Source organism: Gouania willdenowi, chromosome 9 (assembly GCF_900634775.1).
Source record: "Gouania willdenowi chromosome 9, fGouWil2.1, whole genome shotgun sequence".
Lineage (NCBI taxonomy): Eukaryota > Metazoa > Chordata > Actinopteri > Blenniiformes > Gobiesocidae > Gouania > Gouania willdenowi.
In genome coordinates this window covers 13,011,781-13,029,408 of record NC_041052.1, presented here as the reverse complement: position 1 = coordinate 13,029,408, position 17,628 = coordinate 13,011,781, and the positions used below count along the sequence as shown (strand labels likewise).

General features: G+C 39.2%; 1 protein-coding gene across 8 annotated transcripts in view; it reads right to left on the bottom strand.

Moving 5' to 3' along the window:
* arvcfb (ARVCF delta catenin family member b) overlaps positions 1-17,628 on the bottom strand; it is a 271,466-nt gene that overhangs the window by 101,240 nt on the left and 152,598 nt on the right. For all 8 annotated transcript variants that reach the window (XM_028456818.1, XM_028456823.1, XM_028456819.1 and 5 more), the window contains one exon: positions 2,493-2,651. In XM_028456818.1, the coding sequence (XP_028312619.1) occupies positions 2,493-2,651 (159 nt within the window). The remainder of the gene's footprint in view (positions 1-2,492; positions 2,652-17,628) is intronic.

Here is a 17,628-nt window from a genome sequence, read left to right as displayed (position 1 = left end):
CTGGGAACGTGTGAAGATTACCCTAGAACAAAGGTTCTCAAACCTTTTGGATTCAGGGACCCCTTCCAGAGAAGAACATTTCATAACCCTCACATCAATTAAACACAATTTACTGCTATTTGTACCCCTTAATGTCCGAAGATTTTGAACGCTTTGTCGTAGATATGAACTTAAAGAGCACCTGTACTAGTCTTGTATGTAACATAAAATGTGTTTAATGTATTACCAATAAACAAAATGTGTAAATTTATTTTGAAAACAATTAAGTCATTTTTTGCCTGATTTTAGAGCCATTGAGACATACATTGCACCTTACAGCACTATAGCATATCAACATACTTTAGTAATGATTAAGAGTGTAACAATACATGTATTTATTTTTCAAGGATGAATCGTTTTTCTTGGGGTACTCCAAATTTCTCCAAAAACTTTTGGAGTAATACATTAGTTATTTTAATCCCCTAATTCAAATAATAGAGTGAAGATTTTTAGCTTTTTTCTGTCAGTCTCTGTCAGCCCTTGTCGCCTGTATATGATGTACCCTGCCCCTGAGTTGAGGGTGTGTATTGACGTAATGGTAGTACACAAAATTTGTTTTTTTGACAAGTTTCGACAAATTTCTTGATAAGGCAAGCCGAAAAACAATACTTTTTTGTTTTTTACAAAAGGCTTTGTGACTTTACCAGTGACAGTGAGTCATTGTTAGAAACTTTAAGGGCGTATGTTACAAATCCAAATGACCTCTTATCGCGCTAACTTCCAGGATTTAATCAGTGTGTGCAGGACATCAAAGCTCGCTAACGTCTTACGGAGCTAAATCACCATGGAAACCTATGCTGAATGACTAGCCTGGTCGCATGCATGTTTTTCTCTGGCTAGGATCTGCGCGAGTGCTAAAGTCCCGCCTCCTGACCAATCAGATCTCTTTGATAGTGAGCTGTCCAATAACAGGTGATGTGTGAACACGTCACTGTGTTGATCTGATCTGACAGCTGACAGGAGAGAGAATATTTAGACATTGATGCAATCCTTTCATTTACCGATGATGACATCCTTTAAGAAACATAACATTTTATATGTGATGTAAAATCAATAAAATAAGTCAGCTGATAAAGTCTGCGTGCATCGGGCACTTTCACACCGATAAATTAAATAATTAATTAATTAATGTAGATAATATAACATAAATATATTTCACCTTATGATGTAGGCTGATCTGTATGAACGCAGCATCAAAGCCATATACAAGTTAAAAAGAGAAGAGAAAGTGAAACTAATTCTCCGTTTACAATCTCACTAATTTTAATATTATTAACACTCGTCAATTCCTGCATTGATTACTTTCTGCTTTTACTGCAGCAACAGTGTCGTTTTTGGTCTGAATTATGTATTTTAATTCTTCATATTTTTAAAGAATGATTCCTCATTTGTGACGTTCTACAGTTCCTCCGTGTGATTGGTCAGACGCTGTAATATCTACCTCCGTCACTAGAGAGCGCCGGTTAACCAAACTGAAATGAACAGCTTACCTCAGCCTGTTGTGATTGACCTTCGTAAAACAGCTTCTGTCTGACGGACAACGTTTGGTTAGTTGAAGCCCGCTAATGGAGATTAATCCAGGATATAATTATCTAGATTTGTAACACATGCCCTATAGGACAAGGCACATTAGCTCGGGATGGATTAGTGGGAGAAACAAACCAACAGTACTATCAAGTCTTTTTGAGGTTTTTCCAACTCATTTTACTTACATCAGTGGAGAGTGGGTTGTGTTTTTTTTTTTTTTTTTTTTTTAGTTCTAACAGCATTTATAAGACAGGGAGCGTGGCATTATCTACAGCAGTTGAAAGTTTGACTCACCTTCATGTTTGCGGACATATCCTTACGGAAAAAACAACAGAGCAGAGGGCAAATCAACGAAAGAGATTTTAAAAACTACTCAACTGAAAATAAACAAGGCTTATAATTTTTTTTTAAAAAATGAGGAAAAAGATAAACAAACTTTGGGCTAATGGATTATGGGATAAAAGAGCAACTGAAGTGGGAAACAGGATGCTTTTTTGAAGGGTTCATTTATGTTTTAGCTTTTATTTTCTCCCTAAAAGGTTAATAGGAACCTTTTTTTGCCACAACTGAGTAAACAGTTTAAAAGCACATCATTGAACTGTAAAAATTATAGATTTTTACTGTCACAGCTTTAAGCACCAACAGTATTTAGAAACAAAGAAATGTAAGAAAATAAGTGCTGGAGCAAAACTAAAACCTTTACATTGTCAGTAATCACATGAGACTATCTGCCTGATTGTGTAGGTCTCTGTATTTTGCAGTTCATTGTGTAACAAACTAAAATGCAGATGTGAAACACTTCTATCACAAATCTTCACACGCATCAATTTTAGATGCTTCAACCCATCCAATGTGCAGCCTATGTCTGATAAACTTTATTTAATATCTTCATGTTCTGTTTGCTTTGTGCATCTTTGCTGTCCCACCTTGGTTTCTGTGCGTCGTGTGGTTCCATCATCAGACGTGACCACCGAGACGTGGGAGGTTGGCGTGCCTGGGTCCTCCTCAATGGTGACCGTCTCCTCCACCACCTCCTGGGGCTCCTGCATCATGGCCAGAGATGTGGCGTTACTGGGGCTCTGCTCCTGTACAGCGACAAAAAAAACAGGCAGGAGGGAAAACAATTAAACAATTTGGAAAAACAAGATTTGTTCTGCTTTGTTAAGCATCATTAAATGAAATTTTTTTTAAAAAAAACAGCATTTTGTAATATTGCATTAGGCAGATGACAAACTATAACTGGAGCTGGGTCTCTGCAGCAAAATTGATATTAAAAATGCAGCAGAGAAAAGATGTATATAAATAGGCATTGCCATAGCGGGTAACATATATATTAATGCTACCCATTATTTCCTCTGTAACACATACAGTAGCAGAATCATGAAGTTGGTTATGAACTCCTTTACAGAGGGGCTCTGAACCACTGAGTCGCAGAGCAGGACCATTAGCTGCCAGACCACAAGGAAAGTATAAAGTTGATACATGTATTAAACCCAAGTGTTTTATTTTGAAAGATTCCTACTTCCATTTTAACGCTAATCACTTTAAGAGCCTTAATGTAGCAGCCAAAATAAATAAATATAAATAAATAAATACACACACACAGTGTCAGACACACATCGCAGAGTGGACACCAGTGCCGTAGAGAACTTAATTACGCATTTGACACTTTAATATCAGACACTTTGCACTTTGGTTTCTTACATGTTGAGTTACGTAAACACAGTAATTCTGGGACTTCAGAGTGCAGAGGGAAAATAGACATCAGCAGGACACAGACACATTTTGCCCAGTGGTGATGACTACCCTATACTTAAATCGTCTAGAACTGTTGGTTGGAAAAGGCCTAAATAAGGACTCAATGTATGTGAGGAGAAACAATTGGCCAGAGAGGAAGTACAGGAAAATAATTCTGAACCATTGTGAAACCACTTTATAGGATTTGCTGCCAAAAACTGAAGTCCGACCCCATAGTCTAGTGGAGTCCATGCTTTGACTTGTCAGGGCAGCCAATGGAACTCTTCTTTATTCATTATTAGACAGTTATTCATATTCTAGATACATAAATATCCGCACATCTTCCTTTTTTGCGGACAGACCTGAAAAGCAAAGATTTATATTCCACCACTGCTGCACTGTCTACAAAGCAGAGACTCACCTCTAGAGACTTCCAAATGAGCTATAGCTTCTTTTAAAAAGAGCCCAGAGGACTCTTTTTGATTCATATTTTATTGGGAGGACATGGGTTTGAAAAAAAAGAAAAAAACCCACATCCATAGGCGACAGATGAAAGGGATTTGAAGCCTGTACTCCCTGAGCTTGACCCAGTGTGCAACGTTTTTCAGAAATGTGCTTCTTGCTCTAAGTTTTGTATTGATAGATAATGATAAAAGGCCCGTAGTTAGATAGGTGCTTCAGTGACACAGCCAGTCGCTGTGTTCATGTGGTTGTAGCTCTCATGAAGGTATTTGAGGCAATCGTTGAAAACCAAGAAGAAACCACGTAAGGGAGAGTTGAGCAGAAGTAATGGAGTACACTTAGAGGAATCAAGTTTTTCTTTGGGAAAGCCAAAGCTGTGACTGATGTTAATGACTTTTTTAGGTTCTTTGGAATGACTGCTTGATTTAAGAACACCCCGTTTCCTCTTTAAGTAGTTGGAGGTCATTTTTCATGTAATAATGACAAAAAAAATTAACTAATTCCTCAACAAAGCATTTTGAAGAATTTTTTGCCAATCATTTTCTAAAAAGTGAACAAAATGACTTTTGTCAAACAAAAGGCATAAGGCTTTAGGGACATGATAAAGCCAGAGGGAAATGTTTCCCGCTAATGCCTCGTGAGGTAAACCAGCTTGTTTTCTTTATGTTTTTGAAGACTAATAAACAAACGTTCTCCCATTGATTAGAAAACATCTCCCGCAACACTGTCTCCATTAATCTCTGTCCCTTTATTGCTAATCCAGGTTCTTATCAACCTTCTAGCTGCCTTGTTCCTGACGCAAGTTAGAAGACCCTGAAAAAATAACCTCAATAAATCCAATAAAAACAAATGATGTATTGTAGATCTTAAATACATGCCGATATAATCTGATATCGGACCAAAATTGATATCAGATCAGGACACTTATGGAAAAAAATTAAATAGCTTTCAGGAAAAAATGAAATAGAATCAAATGGCAACGTATGTTTTGATTAGGGATGCCCCAATACAACTTTTTCACTTCCGATACGGTACCGATATTGCTGCCTTGAGTATTGGCCGATACCGATATCGATCCGATGCAATATCAGCACGAATCATAGATACTTTTATTACTTATTCTGTAGTGTGCAATGTTAGAAAAGGCTTGATCAAGTGATGTTTACTCAAACAGAGAACTATAGTCAGCAACAGTGGGTATGAGAAAAAATGACCCATTTATTATTAAGCAATTGGTGACATTAATTTGAACCTTCAACATAATATCTACAGTATTCTACAATTGAATAAATATAATATAATATATATATATCGGAGATTTTAAATGCAGTTCGATAAAATCCGATATTCGTTTTCTGGCTGATATTGGGCCCATATCCGATATCAATACGCCTAGTATCTCTTCATTCATTCATGTAGTATATTCTATATCCGCCTTTCTTGATCGGGGACATTGGTTGATAAAGCCAGTGCAAAAGGCCACAACAAATAGAGTAGTAGAGAAGCAGTAAAGCTGACTTTAGCCACTCAGTAGTTGCTTTTTTAAAAGGAGTTGGTAAGTTGCATCATTGTACCCATCCATCTATCCATCTTCTCCCGCTTAGCCGTTTCCGGGTCGCGGGGGCAGCATCCTCAGTAGGGAGGCCCAGACTTCCCTCTCCCCGGCCACTTCCTCCAGCTCTTCCGGGAGGACCCCGAGACGCTCCCAGGCCAGCCGAGAGACATAGTCTCTCCAGCGTGTCCTGGGTCTTGGAGGCCCCGGGGAAGACCCATGACATAGGATGCCCCCTGAACGCCTCACTAGGGAGGCATTCAGGGGGCATCCTAATTAGGTGCCCGAACCACCTCATCTGGCTCTTCTCGATGCGGAGGAGCAGCGACTCTACTTTGAGCCCCTCCCGAATGACTGAGCTTTTCACCCTATCTCTAAGGGAGAGCCCAGCCACCCTACGGAGGAAACTCATTTCGGCCGCTTGTACCCGTGATCTTGTTCTTTCGGTCATGACCCAAAGTTCATGACCATAGGTGAGGGTTGGAACGTAGACCGACCTGTAAATAGAGAGCTTCGCTTTTTGGCTCAGCTCCCTCTTTACAATGACGGACTGGTGCAGACTCCGCATCACTGCAGACGCCGCACCAATCCGCCTGTCGATCTCTCGCTCCATCCTTCCCTCACTCGTGAACAAGACCCCGAGGTACTTGAACTCCTCCGCCTGATGCAGAACTTTATCTCCAACCCGGAGAAGGCACTCCACCTTTTTCCGGTCGAGGACCATGGACTCGGATTTGGAGGTGCTGATTCTCATTCCGGCCGCTTCACACTCGGCTGCGAACCGATCCAGTGAGAGTTGAAGGTCACGGTATGTTGGAGCCAACAGGACCACATCATCTGCAAAAAGCAGTGATGCAATACTGAGGTCCCCAAACCGGACCCCCTCAACGCCCTGACTGCGCCTAGAAATTCTGTCCATAAAAGTTATGAACAGAATCGGTGACAAAGGGCAGCCCTGGCGGAGTCCAACCCTCACCGGAAACGATTTCGACTTACTGCCGGCAATGCGGGCCAGACTCTGACACCGGTCATACAGGGAACGAACAGCTCCTATCAGGAGGTTCGATACCCCATACTCCCGGAGGACCCCCCACAGGAATCCCCGAGGGACACGGTCAAATGCCTTTTCCAGGTCCACAAAACACATGTGGACTGGTTGGGCAAATTCCCATGACCCCTCAAGGACCCTGCTGAGGGTGTAGAGCTGGTCCACAGTTCCACGGCCAGGACGAAAACCACATTGCTCCTCCTGAATCCGAGGTTCAACTATCCGGTGGACCCCCCTCTCCGCCCCTCTCTTTACCCGAGTGTCCAAGACATGCGGCCGCAAGTCCGATGACACGACTACGAAGTCGATCATCGAACTTCGGCCTAGGGTGTCCTGGTGCCAAGTGCAATCATTGTACCCACTAAACAAAAAACTTTTCTAGTGGCAGGTGCACAGTGTGTTGTGTGGACTGTGAATTTGTCCCATCAAAATAAACCATGCGGATATTATGTTTATAGACAAGTCCCTCATTACTCATTTACATCTGGTCCCATTGGGTCCATCCCTTGAAAATAATGTAGGTCCTCCAAAAAATACTATACTTATATTGTATATCTATTTTTTTATATATTTAAAAATAATAAGGCACAAATGGCAATATGACACAAAATATATATACTTCAAATGTATGTTTTGAGACAATATCATGCATTTAAGCATTTATTCATATTTTTTTCAGATCATAGTTTGATAACATAATGAGATAATTCAATACAAACAAGTTCAGAAAGTATAACCTGTGTGTGTTTTTCTAATTAAAGCTACAAACTTTTCCTTTTTTTTCCATTAGCCGAACATAAACCTAGAGGAAGAAAATGCGTCTGTGAATTCAAGCATATTTCAGAGCTCGCTGCATGATCCCATGGGAGACGCCATCAAAGTAGGAATTTACGATAAAAGCAACTCTGATCGTATGCTTGTTGAAAACACATACTGCTGGATTAGAAAAAAGAAAATAAAGGATCCGTGGAGGCTTGGTGACAAACTGTCTCCTTGATCCAGGCCTAATGCTGAGTTTCTTGCTCTCTCTCTTCTCAGCATGCAGTAAGTTAGAGAGTGGATGAACTTGATATTACAGCCACTAAATAAATGATTAGAAGCCGTCTGACTGTGGGCTAGCACTGCTTTCCCTGAGTCCTGGGGGGGAAATGAGACTGATTCAGAGTCAAAGAGGCTCTAGGAAATCACACTCCTTTCTAACAGTGAAATAAGTGGAACACATTAAGTTAATTATATGATTTTCAACCACTGTCATGGAACACTACTGTGCCTTGAGACAATAACTGGTGTGCCATGACAAACTGTCAAATCTGACGTTGTTGGGCCAAAGATAAATACATTTTGAAAATGTTGTCAAATTTTTCTGTAACAGAATCTTAAGCATTCATGGGCAAACCACTCCAAGCCAATAGGTGGCAGTATGTAGCAAAACAGATCTAGATCTAATACAGTGTAAGTTAAGAAGTACATTTTATCATAAAAGGTGTGCTGTGGCCAATACTTGAAAAGAACAGTTATTGGGCTATATGACAACATGTCAAGGGTAGAAGATTTAATTTTCTGTGATCATTCAAAACAAACATAAATTACTATGTTATTTATTTAATATTTATTTAATAATCTGTTGAAAAAAATCAAGCAGAAATTGAAATCTCACAGGAAATATATCCTTGCATGCATGTTTTGCTACAATATTGCAATGCGCAAAATCTTGTGTGGTTTTAGCAACATTTTCATGGTGAATTATGATGTGAATAATTTCAGGAATATTATTTATTTTATTTTTTTTTCTCTTACCTGGACTCCCTGCTCCCTGTTCCCTTCCCCCTGGCCAAGGTGTAACACTGCCATCTATTTTCATATTCTCCCTTTTTCTTTTTTTTTTCTCTTGTCTGCATATGCTGTCAAAGGTCAACACTATAAGAAGTGCAATCATTATGAGACAGCAATGCATGTTTTGTTATTGCAATAAAATAAATTGATTTATTTTATTGCTTAATTGTGACCATCACCAGCCCTCCCTAAGGAAGGGTAAGAAATCTTTTATTTTAGTGAGGATATAAAAAGGGAGAGCAGTGTTACACCTAAGTGGAGAGGGAGGGGGAGGAGAGACTCAAGGTAGGAAATAGAAAGGGTGGGGAAGAATAGATTGTTTTACAGTGAGGGTGAGATGTGAAGTTGTAGAATATATTGTGCTTATTATGTTGTGTAATCGAGCCAGTATAGTGACAAGAGTGAAGCTTATAATTATATAACCTATAATGGTGGTGGCTGTGGACAGGGGGAATGAGTGAGTGGTAGTGCCTAAAGCACGTCATATTCTCCCTTTAATAAAGTTATTCTTACCCATCGCATTTTATTTAATTGCAATAATAAAACATGCATTGCTCTCGCGAAAAGAAGTCTACATCTAGTGTTGACCTTCGACAGCATGTGCAGATACTGTAGGTAAACAAATAATAATAATAATAATAATAATAACAATAATAATTTCGGGAAGTTCAAAAGCCAGTATTGACATTTTATTATGGAAAGCTGTTGAAACAAAAACCAAACAGAAAATGGTAAACATTAATGCAGAAATGGCTAAACTCTCAACAGAATTGGGGAAAATTGGAATCTCTATATGGGGAATTAATGAAGAATATTTTACACCCAAATAAACAATATTCACGTTTCTTATTTGTCTATTTATTCAGATTTCAATTCTCATGCAATGCGTCTTTATGAATCACTTTAACAAAGCAGCAGCAAAAAAAACCAAAAAACAATGCAAGTAGTGCAAATGTAAGAAGAGGTGGATAATTGTCAAAGCACAGCAAACATTGTACATTTCTGTCTTAACCAAAAAGAAAGACTGCCAAACCTGGCCGTAACTGCTGGTAAAAGAGTAAAGAGCCTGTGGGTGCTTTTCCAGGTAAATCACTTCAGTTCAGCCGGCAGCAGTAGAGACACTGAAGCAGGCACACAACGAATTGGCTCGTGAACTAACCAAAGGATTTCTATAATTTATACACCACTTTTTTTAGTGCAGTGTATTTGGCTCTGACGAGAAGACAAACGGACAAGATTGTGTAAAAAAAAAAAAAACCTAAGCTTTCAGTAACAAAAAAGAGAAAAGAGAACAATCTCCACTTGCAATAGTGACCACAGTCAAAATAAGTTACAATTACAGTTAATACACCATTGTATTACACTTCTGCACTATCATATTCACCAGGCGGTCCGTCCTGTTTCATTCAAATTTAGTTTGTCAGTCACTTTGCAAAAAAGGGTTGACAATTTCTGCAATGCTGCTACCTTTGAATAGGAAGTGTAAAAAAGTTTAAAAGAAATCCAACACTGAGAGAAATGCACTAGTTCATTGTTTATGGTTACATTTGGCCTTTTGATTAATCTATGTTTACTGTTTGAGACTATATTTACATTTTTTTCTTGAAATACAGTTTTATTTTTCCTTTTTGTCAGTTGCTTTACAGTCCTTATGTTGACACTGCTACTAATTAAAGTTCCTTATTTGAATGTAATAGTGTTTTGTCTCTTTCTATATAATCACATTTTGTGTATTATAAGGATTTGTGTACATTGTACAGTATAACCTGTTTACATCAATGTTCTTATTTCGTATATTGGTAGATACATCATGTATCAGCTTTTTAAAAACCCCAATATCGGCATTAGCCCGAAAACTCCGATAACGGTCGGGCTCTAATTTTTAGCCAGAGAGACTTATGAATATATATTTATACGTCTGTAAATACTTATTAATTCTGATGTCAACAGAGCTGCCATATTATTCTCCAGTGGGGGCACCTCAATGTTTAGTGTAATATGTTGCCCATAGAGATTTTAACACAGAGACTGACATAGCAGGTAATCAGTTCGACCAGGGGTCTGCAACCTTTACTCTCAAAGGAGCCATTTCGCCTAATCTCTCCTGGATTAAAGTCCTACTGGAGCCGAAAATTACCTTCTCAACGAAGACAATACAGTGTATAAAATTATATACAGTTAAAATAATATCAAACATTTAATTGATTTAAAGGGCGACAAAAAATAACTTGAACTTGATGACACATGATCATGTCAGTCAACACAAGCCAATTGCTCATTTCTTGCAACATGTCAAGCATGCATAGCTGGCATGTTGGCAATTAAATAAATCTTTCCCCAATAAAATCTCCATTTTCTTCCAGAATAGTCTTTTTGTTATCTTACCAGAGATTTAAAACTTAAGGTTAGCCACAGGTAACCTTAACCTCCTGCAACCTCTGTAGAGGTTGCAGGAGGTTAGTTGTTATATAATGTGATTTATTTTTAGGTTAACAGATCATTTTATTTGAAGTTAATTTAATTATTCATCAATACCTTCTGTAAAAAATAACAATTGATTATTACATTTTTTTTAAAGCTCTACTGAGCCATTGCAAAAGAGTCCAAGAGCCACATGAGGCTCCAGAGCCGCAGGGTTGCAAACCCATGAGTTAGACAATCTCTTAATCAAAAGATGAACTACTCTGAAACTTGAGCCATGGCTTGTTAAATGATTGTATACAAAAATGTCAGAGATTCCAGACTGATATATAATAACTTTCTTTCAATAGCAGCAACACAGCTTCCCTAGTCGTAGTCCAAAGAGAGTCTTTTGGTGTGAGACAGTAGAGCCCTTTGGATAGTCACCTGACCAAGCATACTAGTGGTATCAAAGTCACCTTCCATTCAGAAATGCGAATACACTTGGTCTAAGTTTGACCCTGTGCAGTGACTAACAAGATTTCCCTCTTGGGACATGCCAGCAATCATTACATGGCTTTTACACAATTAATCCTCAAGCAAACATTGCCCAGCTAACCTTGAGTTGTCCAATTTCACATCTACTCTCTCTGTGTCTACCGCTTGCCCTCTCACCAGCTCTGTGCAGCCAAGAATCACATGATAAGAGTTCAAAACAATGTGATAAAGAGTGAGGGAGCATGTGAGAGAATGGTGGACTGGGGTCAAAAACTAACTGAACTGCCAAACATCCAGAAATAACAAGGCTTGTTTGTGGGATGCAGCACGGGCAGAAGGAAAGTCAAGGAGAGCAAGGGGAACTTAAGGGGCTGACAATTTGTGGCAAAAGCCCAAAATCTAGTGCTCTCACAGGAAAGAAGAGAGTGGAGGAGGTTATTCAGTGGCATTCAAGGCAAGTCAAGAAGGCTTCTTCTTTGTTTGAGCCAGTGCAAAGATGGTCTCAACAACCTGGAATAATTGGGAGACCTCTTGACCTCCTGTCTAGATTGTTGAAGTGTTCTCTATATGTGCTTTAGATACAGTACATGCATAGGTTCTACAATTAAACCAACAACTAAATGTCCTCACAATAGAGCTGCAAAAAGGAAACACCTAAATCTCAGCTTTTATAGTGCTAGTCTTACCAAATAAAGGCTTTCCTTGTTTCTTCATTTTTCTTCTTGATCTCCCAGTTTAATACACTGGTTTCATCATTTCCCACTCTGGCTCTCGCTTTTTCCAGCTCTTCCCAGAAATGCCCCGCTGCCCCCACCCCATTAAATGACCCTTCTTTTATCTGTCCTTTTATTCCTTTCCACCAATGTCTTTGAAACCCAACAAAATGTAGCCAGATTGCTGAACAGGCTGAGACTTGATTTCTTCTCAACGGGGCACCATCACTATATCTCCACAGTAGAAACCAAAGTTCTCTGGACAGAAGGACCCAGCAATGGGACATTTACCATCATCTCAAAGATTATGAAAAATGGCCCACTACTATTTTCACCTTTATGTTTATTACCTCAGCCAATGAGGTAATATTTTCACCGGCGGTTATTTATTTGTATGTTTGTATGCTAACATAATTACATCAAAAGTTCTTAACGGATGTTGACAAAATTTTAACACAATGGATGATTCTTTTAAATTTTGGAGGGGATCTGGATCAAAATCCTGATTCAGTTTCAAAAATCCAATGGCAAAATTTTTCAGTTCCCAACTGACTGATCTTTATGAAATTTGACTCAGTTATTGTCAGGTTTGTTCCACGTTTACCCCACCGTGTTTCATCCACATCGGATCCGGAATGCGCATTTCCTCATGATTCTTCGAAAAAATAGGGGGGGGGGCAAGTGGATATCTGGCGATTCATACATGCAACACTAATGTTTACAAAGCATATGTAAAGCCACACGAGTTCCTTCTAGTTTAGGTCTAGGAGAAAACAAGTCAAACACCCAGAAAATCAAAATAATCGAGGTGAGTGAGTCCTCATAACCAGAATTTGATTGTTTTAAGAGGAGGCGCGGCTATAAGAAAGCAACCTCTGAATCCCGAACCATGGAAGCAGAATTAGAAATAGAAAGATAGGATTTTGGGGATGTTTTTTGGTTTGTTATGGTGGCGTAGCTGTGGGTTCCCGGAGGGTGGATTGTTTTCAGTACCCCCCTCACTCTCTGTGGATCATTGTCAGCATGACTATGTTAGTAGCCTGGTGACTAGAGGGGGTATTGCAGCGTGCGGAGGAGTCTCTGAGAGGAGCTTTGCCAGTAGCACAGTTCATGTGAGGTCTTCTAGAGATTTAGGGAGTTAGAGAGGGGACATATGTTCCACTTCCACTCAAGCGACACTTATTGTCCATCCAACACCCTTTTCTAAAAAAAAACTGTTTGTATGTGCAACTGCAGGGTTTCTCATTAAAAATAAAGTCTTCACTCCACATTTGTTATGCTAAGAAATTTTTTTTCTTTAAGTTTGCAAAACTTGAAACATAGCAAAGAAGGGGGGCATGTTTAATGTGGGAGTACTACCTTAATAGGCTTGGCTGGATCATTCTACTTTTAAAGATACTAAATGTCTTCCTGGAGACTAAATTCTGTGAGGATGCTTTTTACAAGAGGAGGCCAAAAGGTTGTGAAAACAAAGCCACATCTTTTGAAATTATAGAAAAAAAATATGAACCTGTTCACGCTTTTTAATTTTCCATCTTTAAAATTTACAACCATTTACTCTTTCCAAAGAACGTTATTCAGCCGTGTGATAGAAACTCCTTATAGTCTAAGACACTCTTAGCATGAATATTATCCAAGATGGAAAAAACCAACCTCATTTTGCCTGAAAAAAAACTGATTGTTTAAACAGTGAGGTGTTTTCGCCAGCACTAAGCACACGCAGGTAACACCTCTCAGGACTTACACACTCCCATCACAATAACTACGACAGCTTTTCAAATAAGCACTCGGTCAATAGCGGTTCAAAGCCCTCCGGGGATTTTTTGCTGCTCTGTGCCAACTGTGTGGTAAAAGGACTGGACTCATTTTGTAAGCGACAGCAAAACATAAGAGCCAAAGGTGCAAGACAAAAAGTGGCTGATAGAGAAGCCTGCGCAAATTTATAGCCAACCATGAACGGGTCAAGAGATAAGGTATAAGGCCAGATGCATATGTCGTCTAAAAGAAGCTTTGTGCACCTGGATAAATCTATTAGGAGGCCTAAGTTACAGTCAGGCTTTTACTTATTCATTTTTCCCTTCTGCCAGAAAGGAAAATATATATTGTAATACACAGACTCTCCATGGACTCATGCCAGTAAATCAGCTGTTTTTTCAAGCGGTAGTTGAAAAAGGTCTTTATTTTTCATTATGACATCCGAGTGGCTATGCAAAACAATAATTCTGCCTTGGGTCTAGTATCAATGTGAACAGGTATTGCCTTGAAATCGATTCACTACCACTTCTTTAGAAGACGACACGCCAATCACCTTAACAATAGTCGCTGAGGGAGGTCCAAACATATCTCCTCATTTAAAGGTTGGGTATTTATGCAGCAATCCATCATGGATTTTCCATATTTCCAAAGCCTGATCATGGCCACAGGACACTGGAACCTAACCAATGACTACTCAATGTGTAGGTACAGCTGTATTTGCTCGTAATTGACATTACGAGACAAACAAACTGGCGCGCACAGATTCTCTCTTGAAACTTAAATCATCGGACGATTTATGAATCGTGGAAAGACATACTATAAATCTGTGGTACTCAAACAGAGCTTTGCGGTAGACACTTGGGTCATGTCTCTATGGAGTCTCTATATTAGCTTTGAGTGTGAGTGGTCGTAGGTGAAGGACTGGCACCCTCTCCAGGGATATCTGGGTCAAAAGATGAATGAATTTAAAGTTTCTACTCTCGCATTAAACAGATGAGCTTTTTTTCTGCTTTTAATGCACTTCAGAACAGATTACAAGTAAAATGCCATTAAATATTTAAATATGAACAAGCCAAAAACTGCACATAATGGTACAAAGCAGTAACAAAATGTGGCACCATATCAATAATGGAGCGCAGATTAAAATAAAATAAAAACTACCATTTTGGCTATCTCTCTTTGCAGAAATGCTAAATAGTAATACTCAAGTGTACTGCTTTATGAAGCAATGTTACTCAATTTCTTACTAAGTTAAAATGTTCCATGCCCCTTTAGAAAAAAACGTCCTTGTGTGAGATGAGGACAGACGAGTAGGATCTAAAAAGACAGTCTGGCAGAGATTGTGAAGGTAAAACCTAAAGTACACACACCAGCACAGCCATAAAATCTGCAGTTCACTCAAAGTACGCAGACATGATGCCCTACACATCACTCCCAACTCAGGACAAAGCTCCCTCTGATCTCACCGAGATGAAAGTAGAAAAACATTTGACTGATAGTTGAAATAAAGAAGCAGTTTTCATGACGAAGTTCAGAGCGGCTTTAAAGTCATACAAGGAAGAAGAAAAGACCACATTTAAAAGTGATGTATTCCAAGAAGGGTTAGACCAGAGATTCTCAACTGGTGGGTCGGCACCCAAAAGTGGGTCGTGGACCTGTAGTTGGTGGGTCGTGGACAGCTGTTCAAAAATAAATGAATACTTAATGTCTCTCATAATGGACTTGTCTTTTATTTTGATAGAAACTTTTTTGACAGCATGCTGTGAAATGCTTGTTGCACAAGAAAATATATCGGTTTATGTTTTTAAAAAGATTATATCTGTGTGTTTTCAACAGCTATTTTTGAAAAACTAAACCTGGTTGGTTGAATTCTAAAAAAAGTGGGTCACGATTTAATGACAGTGGCAAAATGTGGGTCCCAGGGTGAGACCAGCTGAGACCCCCTGGGCTAGACTACATGTGAACAAGAAGAGGATTGTGTTTCTACAGACGGCAATGTGTTGCATTAAAGATTTTTAATCAGAAATTCATTGTCCCACAATTGACAACCTAATGGAAACGAGTCTACCTGATTTCCTCTGAATATTGAGCAGGAAAGAAAATGACTAGCGTATGCATGTGTGCGTGTGTGTGTGTGTGTGTGTGTGCATGTGTGCGTGTGTGTGTTTGTGTGAGCGAAATATGTCTTTTAAGCTCTCTTTCAAAGCTGCGAGCTGATCATGAATATTTAAAAGCAAGCTGATATCTTGTGCCGCATTTTGGCATGCTAAATTAGCAGAAAGCAAATCTCAAGCAAAAGCTCTAGTTCAAAAATATACATGCGGTTTATGAAGCTGTGGATTATTTACTATGAAGTTTGATGTCTTTTTCGAACATTTTGTCAGGTGTTTTTGTTTTTTTTTTAGACTGACTAAAAATATCAGGAAAAAACAGCATTTTCAATGATAAGGAATCCACTCCAGAGAGAATTCATTATGAATGCTGAGTAAAGCCTTTTGGCTGGATCCAAAGCGAGAAGGTGCCGCCTGTAACAAGATGGGCAACAGCGGGAGTGGGGTTGGTTGTGTTCTTTTTTTGTTTAGTAGGTGGAGGAAATTTGACTCGTGCTCTCATCCATGAGCTTTGAAGGCTCTTCAAAAAATGTTGCCACTTCTCAAAAATGTATTTTCTCTGTCATGCACTATTCATGCTTTGGGGTCTGCGCTGTGATGCTCCGCTAGAGGTTGGGAGGATGCAGATAAAAAATAGATTATCTCCTCTCAATGTCTAGCTAAGCCCCAGTTTGCTGCGACAGCTGATATTCAATGTAGATCGCCTCCCACTCAGACAGACAGCTGCAGGCCCAGCATCTGGCTGCAAACAAACCCCCTCCCCGCCCCGCTTTTAATCAACCTAACACACATAAATAGATTTCTATCCATCTAGCCTCTTGACGAAACATCCCTCATGTATCATCTGCTGCTGTTATGAGCAACAGGAAATGCTGACTTCTGAAGGTTTCAGTATCGAGTAAACAGGATCTTTCACCAAAATAGCTCTTGGCTGAAGGAAGAATGATGACAGCCCACAGATTGTACCAACTGTTGCATTAAGAGATAGATCAACATTGTTTGGATGATAATATCCAAGACTTTCAAAGTCGCATGAAAGAAGAATGTTTTTACGCATTTAAGTCCCGTACTGGGTATCAGGAAGGGAAACGGCAGCACTCAAATACCTTCACACACGCTTTTATACACTTTAAACTCCTTTATACATTTAATAAGAAGTTCCCTAACTTTTCTTTGGAAATGTAGAGCGATTCGTATCATGATTTTGTAAAAATCTGCTATAAAAAGCAAGGAAACAAAGGCACAAACATCATGGCAACACACTTTAGGAAGCAATCAACGCTATTTCCAACATTCTGCTTTGGTTTTTATTTCATTTGTCTCTTGGTATCTTCATGGATGAGGTGTCAAAGAGAAAAAAAAACTGAGTGACATGCTAAAGAGACTATGAACATAAAGTTCAGTTGGTTTCTCATTTTTAGAAAATCATGAAAGAATTTTAAGACACAGGCGAGAGGTTTGTTTTTTTAGCTTATAAAAGTCTAATGCTTCACTTTGGTTTAGTTTTAGGCCTTTGAAAGGTTGCATTAATGTGATACACTATCATAAGCAATTTGTAAAAGTTTCTATGCAGCTTATTAAAAAATGAAGGGCGGTAAACATGGTCGATTTGACTATAGAGTAAAAACGGCGCTGGGGCTTATTTCAATTTGTGTAATGAAAACGCTAAACTGTTGTTGAAGTTTCTTAGAGACACCCTGAATTTACCTCTTCAACTTTGGGGATTTTCACCTTCAGACTTGAATCTACACCCACAGTGTAAAAACCATGAGGAACTTGGACGATATACTTTGTTGCACGATTCAACAGGATGCTCTGTGTCCTGGGAAGAAAACTGAGACAGCAGCTGACATGCAGGGCATTGCTCCTCCCTGTCTAAAGCACTGATTATCAGGAACACTGAGAGGTTTTGTGTGTGTGTGTGTGTGTGTGTGTGTGTGTGTGTGTGTGTGT